This window comes from Sciurus vulgaris (assembly GCF_902686455.1).
Source record: "Sciurus vulgaris genome assembly, chromosome: 6".
Classification (NCBI taxonomy): Eukaryota; Metazoa; Chordata; class Mammalia; order Rodentia; family Sciuridae; genus Sciurus; species Sciurus vulgaris.
Genome location: NC_136466.1, coordinates 111,280,833 through 111,289,890, shown reverse-complemented (window position 1 = coordinate 111,289,890; position 9,058 = coordinate 111,280,833). Strand labels below are relative to the sequence as shown.

The window sequence follows — 9,058 nt, the reverse complement described above, 5'->3', positions numbered from 1 at the left end:
ATTTCTCAATATTTGTCTTTACAGTTTAGCTATTTAGCACAAATCTGTCACTTTAACATTTAATACTTATTACAAATTGTCATGCCACCACTGAAAACTACAATATAGAGTGAAAACATAGAACATTTGCAACTCTGACAGGTGTGGCTTCTGAAGAGGAGCACCAGAACAGCTCTAGTGCTTGGTAAAGCAAGCTTGGGTTTCTACAGCAAATTGTTCACTGTTGTTCTAGAAGGCTGCAGATAACCGAGCAATGCACAAACCTGAGACTTAACGTGTCTCCTTGTAAGAGACTGAATTTGGGCTGTGGGTCAGTGAGTACTGATCAGCCCCTCACCTCAGATCCAAGTCATCTATAGCTAACACATAAAAATAGACTTTTAGACATGTAAGATCCAATCAAGCATGAATACTTTTTATACATAATCTATATACGATCATGTAATATTTGTTATCCAAAGTGGTAAAGCTTTAGTATGGCCAATCCATACAATAATTCCCACTTGCTTACACTTAAAATAACAACTAACCAAGTTAAATAACACTTTGTCTAATAATAATTAAAATATGCTAAATATTCTTTATGCTTTTCAAAGAATTCAAAAAATAATGATGATAATAATGATCATGGTGATGAAGAAGAAAGAAAAAATGATGAGGAGGAGGAGGAGGAAAGTAAAGCATTTTAACCCCAAGATGGGCAGGCTATGATATGATGCTATGGCAGGCCTCAAAGCTGGGTGGGGATCATGATGGCAGGGGGGAAAACCTCTTTGGAAAAAAGCACGGTTCTTACCTGTTCCTATTTGTATGCCTGGGCTTAACTATGTCTAAACCACAAGAAAGCCCAGGAGTAGATACTATACATGTAAAATAGTCCTAAATGCAACTACTTCAGTTGAGAATTATAATGCAATTAATAAGTACAGAGAAAACATCCAGTGTTAGAATTAAAGCCCAACCCTGGGTTGGGTTGGACTCAGAAAAGTAAACAAGAATATTAAACAGAGTAGTTTTCCTGCCACCAACATATGTAATAATTCTTCGTTCTATTGATCTAATAGCTTCTAATTCCACACCCTGCAATGTTTCATTAGAAAAAAAAGTGCTATGCCCCCCAAAATACTGTTCCCCAAATAATGAATAGATGCCTGTGTTCTGTAAAGGAGTGTGCACTATTGTGTACCAGAACATCTGGGCACAAACCTTGACAAGAAAGGCTCTGTCCCAGAAGTATTTTCGGAAGAGTTTAATATCTGCCTCCAACAAATGCCCAGCTGTGTGGTTAAGGGTCAGAGTCAGTGTTTCTGATGAGTGGATGTATTGCAGGGAGGCGTCTTCACTGAGCCGAACTCGGGAGAAGCCTGGGAAACATTTGTCCTGAAAACTGAAACATCACAAATCAAAATCCACACCGTTTCTGAAATACCACCCACAAGATTCCAATTCCCTTATTCCCCTGATATTACAAACCCAACTGACAAAACGAACCCTGAAAATCACCTATGTGCAACAAATACATGAGATCATGTAAACAGCTACTAAAAAAAAAAAGCCATCTTTCTTTTTCCATCTAGGGAAGGTGCCTATGGAAAAGATATTGAAATATACTATATACTTTAAAGGTTTATATGAATAATGAAACATTATTAAATCAAACACAGAACTTTACCTCAATATTTCATTCCCCTTTTAATCTGAAAAGATGCTTCTCCCTTTAATGCAGCCACATGTAGGACAAATCAACTGGCAGTCAATAGTCTATTAGATGATTACAGTGGAAAACAGATATGATCTCCAGGGAGTGTGGTAAAGTTTGGATGTTACAAACAAGTGAGGTATTCATAACACACTGGTACCACTGTTGTAAATCACTTTCTCATGCAAATTAAAATATGCATAAATTTGATCATGTCATATTTCTGAATATATTAATTAACAACAGAACAATATTCCCAAGCTAATTTCTTGAATGTAAGTGAATTTTTCTTTTCTGTCCTGGCAAAGACAATTGCATATTTATTAGCTATTAGTAGGCTTCATGGTTAATATCACAATATTCTGCATGACTTATCATGCAATAGCAACAGTAAAGATGCCTCAGGATAAAAATATTAACATTCAACATGTTGTCACATCCCAAAAGATTATTCTTAGATTCCTTACTTCATCTCTGTGTCTCTTTCCTCTTCTAACATGACTTCATTTTGTCAATGAATGTTTGCTTTACAAAAATATATTCTACAGATGGTACCTAACTTATAACAGTTTGACTCATAATTTTTCAACTTCACAATGGTATAAAAACTATATGCATTCATCAGAAATCTTCCTTCAAATTTTGAATTTTGATCTGTTCCCAGGTTGGGCAATGACAGCAAGCCATAGTTCTTGGTCCGCCACTCAATCACAGGGGTAAACAACCAATACTCCATGGTGGACTATATTGCTAAGTTATGCTGTTGGTTAGTTAAATGTAGTAAATTCATTTTCAACTTAGGATATTTTCAATTTTCAATGGGGTCACAGGGACATAACTATCAGAAGTCAAGGAGTATCTATAGTTCCACTGAAATAAATATTACCCCCTCATACAGAATGATAAAAAGAGATCTATAAAGAGGAGTTGTACTCTAAGGCTTGGGGAATCTCCCCAAACTATTCACACCAATTGCTGGCAAGGACTCTAGAATCTTCAAAAAACTTTTCATACCAAAACCAAGTGACTGAGGTGAGTGGACTCTGAGCCTGAGGAGTAAGATCATTGTCCTTAATTTAGAAATGGAAGATTCATCATATGATCAGAATTGGACTTGTATACTTTTAATTCCATCCATGAATGGATTTAGTAAACATGTAAGCTATTAAAACATATATTTTTCTTGGATGAAGAAAAAAGATACAAAGCTACCAAAAGATGAAGATCCAGCCTCCAGACCTCACTGAAATACGAACTATCCATGATGACTAGGTCAAAGGAAGCATTATTAGTTGGCCCTTTTTAGCCAAAAAGTGAAGTCATGTTAAACCAAAGAAAAGGGAAATTCCCTTTGGATAGACTTGTCCCTTGATTGATGGTCATTTGACCAAATGAGAAAAAAATAAAAAGAAACCTTCAATTTTTACTTTAACTTTCTCTCATTCACCATACAACCATAAATTAGTTACATTGAGTTCCATGAGCCAAACAAGAAAAACCAGTCCATTAAGAAACATCATGTAATAATATTCTAATAATATTTAATATTTATGTAGCACTTTATAATTCTCAATGTACCTTTCCATTTGTATTATATATTTTACCGCACCTTATGAAAATCAGTATATATAGAACTTTCTTTCACAAGTTAAAAACAATGACCAATCCGAACAATTCTAAATAAAACAATATACTCATTATTCATAGAAATGTTAATATATCATCAACACAAAGAACCTTATAGTTAACACATTATTTCCTTTATATTATTTTTGCTAGACCCTAATTACCATCGCACTGGCTAAATAGTACCATAAAGTTTGACTGTTATTTATTGATTTAACAAAAATGTATGTTCTTTCACTGAAATCATGGACTGGGCACTGTACTAGAAATATTCCAGTGTGTAAAACAGAAAAATCCCCAAATCCCCAAGTAATCTAGAAGGGAGACATAGGAAATAAATGGGTCATACCTATAATTAAAATTATGCATAATACTTCAATCAAAAGAACAAAACACGAGCTGGCATAGTGGCAAGTGCCTAGAGTCCCAGTTATCCCAGAGACTGAGGCAGAAGGATCACTTGAGCCCAGAAGTTCAAGACCAGCCTGGGTAGCACAGTGAGATCCTATTTCAAAAATAAACAGCACAGAAGGCCTCTCTGAAGACATCGTATATCTGTATGGTATACATGAATAGTAAAAATCATACTCCAATATTAGCTTATGGTTGGGTTATTTTTTCATAATGCTTGGTAGACGCTAGCATCTAAACTCACTTTGTGATGTCTTCCACCAGCCTGGAGTGTCCACCATGTGAAGCTAAGTCCAGTGGTGTGGCACCCTCTTCATTGGGTAACGCCAAGGCCTGGACTCCCCCAGGAAGACACAGGAGAAAGTGGGAAAGCTTAGCCAGGCCCCATCTCACAGCAAGGTGTAGAAGAGACTCTCTGTGTAGAGATACTGCAGAGAAAGAAAAGCATGTGACATTAGCTCCTCTGTCTTCACAGTTTGTTTCATACATTTTATCAAAGAGACAATGCATTTATACATAATAAAAATGTCAGAGTGGAAGGAACTACCAAAGAATCCAATCCCAACACGTCACTCTATGAATATGGAGAGGTCCAGCAATTTGTCCAAGATCAGGGAGCCAGAAGATGCTGGAGCCAGGTCCACTCATCACTGGAATGATACTGGAATGATGTTCCTGCCCAGTGTCTACCCATTGCCACCACTGTCTCTGCACATGCAGGAAGGTCATCTAAGGAAATCAGTTCTGGAAAAGACCACCCTTTGGAAACAGACACATGTCAGTTTCCAAGGTCCCTTAAGGAGAGTCCACTACTCAGGCAGGGTAGGTTCTCAGAGGCCAAGACCATCAAGGAGCCTTTGTTTCTGCCCTTGGTCGTCAGAACTATTTCTCCCCTGATGAAGCTACAACAGAAATGGACTTCTGTGTCCAGAAAACATGAGACTGTGGTCTTTCTCAAACCTCACAGTGGTGCCTAATCATTGATTAGCTCCCTGAGATTATGTCAATATTGCCAAAGTCACCCAGCTGTGTAGGAAGCTAGGACTGGGCCTTTCTGGATGCCCCTGGACAGAGGGCTCTTGGTTGGTCTGTCTTGGTTTCACTTGTGGTGTTTGCTCCTCTGCATGTTGATTGCTTCCTGGGACTATATCACCCCACAGGTTGACAGGTTCTTGGTGTTTCTATTTCTAATACCTAGCATAGCCTGGCAAACTAAAGTCATCCCTTATTTGTGGAGTTGAATGGCAATTGGCTGTTAAAATTGCAATTATTTGTGTGTTTGGATTACCTAATTTGTATAGTTTGTATGGCTGTATTTCTCCTGTAATGGCTCAGTGCCTGGAACATGACTGGCCCATAGTAAACACTGTGTTGTAAGTAAAAGAATAAATTTGCCTACGTTAAAAAAAAAAAAAAAAAAAAAAAACTAGCCACAAGCTGGCTATCGTAGCATAAGTCCATAGTGCCAGCACTCAGAAAGCTGAGGCTGGAGGATCTCTTGAGCCCAGGAGTTTGAGACCAGCTTGGGCAATATAGGGAGATCCTATCTTAAATTAACTAAACAAATAAACAGATAAATAAAATGAAAACAAGCTAGACCCATGAACTCCCACAGGCATTGACACACCTTGAAACAAGCCTCTTTTTAACAACCTAAATATGAAATTACCAGCAAGATCCATTGCAATGAGCATATAATGAGAATGTGATCCATACAGAACCTCCAGGCATGTTACTGACTGTGTTTGTAGCCTACAGAGAGCCAGACAAAGCTGTGTCACACCAGACTGAAAGGCCCAAGAGGTGGGGACTCTCTTTTCTCTTATGGTGTTCCTAGTCTTAGCACAGCGCCTGGGACATGGGATGTGTTCTTTATTTATTGGCTTATTAGATGAATGAATAAATGACCAATAGCTCTGTCCCTGGTGAATTCCCATAAAAGTTAGCTTTTAGTATTTGACTACAGCTGCTATATGGAATATCTGTCATTCCTGGTTCTGGCTTAGATACCTCTTGAGCAAAATTTGAGAACGGAAATCATGTACTCCCACACACAGCTGGGACAATGAGGATGAAACTGCCTACTTCCCCACACAGCTCACTGTCCACATTAACACGATTTTATGATTCCATTGTCTTCACGAACATAACTTCTCTACTCCCAGAGATTCTTGGTCAGGCAAATGACTGATAGTTCTTTACAGGAACTTCCCCCAAGACTCATCAACTCTTTAGTAAGAACCATCAACAGACAGTGTATATAAAACCAGTTCTAAACTGTATCAAGATCCTTACACAAACCCTATCAGATCCCCTACTCCCTTGCCATTCCCTGCCACCACCACCGACAAGATTAAAAGATCCTCATTAAACCAAACTGCAAATTCTCAACAAATTCCAGCCCTGCCATTCTGCCCCCTCCAAGACACCGCTAAGGCCCTGTACAGAGGGGTCCTCCTCACCATGGTAGGGAATAAGCTCAGCTTTATCTTACCAACAGGCTGTGCTGATGGTATGTAATGGGCCAGTATTCAACAGCACTCTAATTTGACACAACTAGGAGAAAATACTCCACTGCACATGAATGCCAAAGAAAACTGCTTAGTTTACATTCTTAATTGGTTTATACCACTATTGCTATTTCTATATGTAGATCAAGGAATGTATGGATTTATATTTCAAATATGTAAAGAACACTTATCACAGTGAAATGCCACCCAGTTTTCTGTATGTTTATTTTATCATCTGTCTGACACAGAAAAGATCTCCCCATTGAAATAACATAAAAAAAAGGCCAAAACATCTAAAAACAGACAAGGTAGCACACTGCTACCAGACATTTGCTTCATGTCATCTTTACAAAACTGAAAAGGGCAGGGTTGGCTGGCTATTAAAGAACTGATCTTAAACTGTTTTATCCTGTAAGTTTTGCCTATTATACTCATTTTATTAGAAAGTAGGGTTTTTATTCTTTAGAGATTCCCAGCAGGACATGTTTAACAACATTTGCATTTTTCTTCCTTTTAAAAATACACAACCAGTGTAACTCCACATCATATACAACCATAAGAATGGGACCCTAATTAGAATAAGTTATACTCCATGTACACATAATATGTCAAAATATATTCTACTGTACATCAAACAACAACAAAAAAAAAAAAACAAAAGAATGTTCAGAGGTGAAATGATAATATTATGAGATCTGTAACCTAATTAGTGGATATGGATTAGTTGGGTGGTAAATCTAGGCAGGTAGGGTGTGACTAGAGGAAGGAGATCCCTGGGTGTGTGCCTTTGGCATTTATATTTTGTGTGTGGTGAGTGAAGCCTCTGTCTCTGCTTCCTGGTTGCTGTGTTCTGAGCTGCTTCTTTCCACCATGATGTCCTGACTCACCTAGGGGTCCAGAGCTATGGAGTCTGCTGACTGGATTGAACCTCTGAAACTGAGCCAAAATAAACTTTTCATTCTCTAAAAAAAAGATTAAAAATAAAAAAATACTACCAGGAAGAGACTTGTTAGGATCAGGTAGTGAGACAAACACACACATGCACACAGGTGCACATGTACACATACCAGCACAAGCTGGCCTGTCAGCATGAGTTGCTACCAAACGCACTGACATGGAATTTCTAAGGCACAGATGCTTTTCTGAATCAGGTGAGAAATGTCCCATGGTTGTATAGGTTGAAATATGATCAAGGGGGCACATCTAAACCCTTCATGTTCCTTTTTGAAATAATAGCATTTGTAGAGGCAGACAGGGTATCGACTGTTTAGATGGTGTGCCCTGTGGTGCCTCCTACACTGCTGTAAATACCCTCAAACCCAGGGTGCAGTTCACGGTGCTCAACTTGACCCATGGAGTTGGTGGCACGTGCTGTTTCCTCTACCAGGAGAACCTTCTAAGCCAGTCCTGCTGCTTCCAGCTCCCTGTCCTCTGTCTTCTGGCTCCATCCTCAGATCTCCAATGGGAGAGAACAGTAAACATGTGGAGTTGAACAGCTCACTGTTGACCCTCTGCATGTCTCTCTGTCTCTCCCTCTGTCTCTCTCTCTCTCACACACACACAGCCTCTACACTTACATGGAGGAGGAAAGGCAGAGGAAGAGAGGATCTTCTGATGCTTTAAGAAAACAAAGAAGAAACTGACCTGAGTGTTGTAAGAGATAGCTGTCTTGTTCAGTACAAGAGTTCAGAGCACAGCAGAGGGCAAACAGCTTGAAACAGGAAGCATCATGACATATATAAATACTTCTGCTTGTTGGAGAGTTTCAGATTTCTTAATGACAGCCAAGAAAACAAACTGTAGAAAGGGGTTATACAATTTGGCAGAGGTGGGGTGATTTAATTAAAATGGAAAAAAAAATTTACCAAATAAATATGTGTCTTCCTGTTTAGTTGGTACCAGGAGTTACTTGAACTAATGTAACCAAGGCAGAATTATTAATAATTGCTCTAAGAGCAAACATTTAAAAGTATTACTCTAACATCCTGGAAGCACAATCACTCAGACACAAAAAGGAACTGAACAGGCTGTATTATTCAATAAACCATTCCTATTACAGCACAGTAAGGGTCCCTCTGTCCCAGACAAGGAAAGAAGATTAAAGAATATAGAGGATATATTTCAATAAATAAAAAGTTCAAAAAAAGAAGATGGTCATCGACTTCTTTAGCCATAAAATGAAATTGTCACAATAAAGACCCCAGTTCCTATGAGAATTTAAACGTTATCTACTTTGCCAGGCATGGTGGCGCACACCTGTAATCCCAGAGACTCTGGAAGCTGAGGCAGGAGGATCACAAGTTCAGAGTCAACCTTAGCTACTTAGAACCTATCCCAAAATAAAATTTTTAAAAATGGGGACAAGGATATAGTTCAGTAGTAGAGCTACTCTGGGTTCAATCCCCAGTAATGCGCATGCGCGCGCGCGCACACACACACACACACACACACACACACACACAAAATGCTTTCACATTATGGTGAGCAAAGATTTATGAAAAGCAGCACATACCAAGGAGACTTTCAGAACATCTTAGTCACAAGAACAGGAATAGACAGTTGTTTGTTACTAAGAGAAAGTGATTTTGTTTTCTTGTCAGCATTTGGAATCACCATTGTACCTACACAAGGCCTGACCATAGTTTCACTTGGCAGAAAATTTATCTTGGAAGATAGAAATATTAATCTCTCACTGAAAGTTCATCCATCACAATGAAGGTACAATGCTGCAGGGGACAGCAGTAGAGAAGAGAATGTGCATATGTGGTGGCAATGGGTATTCAGGAAATCTCTGTACCTTTTACACAAATTT

At 38.6% G+C, this 9,058-nt stretch overlaps 1 protein-coding gene across 6 annotated transcripts in view; it reads right to left on the bottom strand.

The window, feature by feature from the left end:
- Positions 1-9,058, bottom strand: part of ARHGEF28 (Rho guanine nucleotide exchange factor 28) — a 324,160-nt gene that overhangs the window by 170,568 nt on the left and 144,534 nt on the right. For all 6 annotated transcript variants that reach the window (XM_079145899.1, XM_079145901.1, XM_079145900.1 and 3 more), the window contains 2 exons: positions 3,981-4,164; positions 1,207-1,387 (listed from right to left, as the gene is read on the bottom strand). In XM_079145899.1, coding sequence (XP_079002025.1) covers positions 1,207-1,387; positions 3,981-4,164 — 365 coding nt within the window. The remainder of the gene's footprint in view (positions 1-1,206; positions 1,388-3,980; positions 4,165-9,058) is intronic.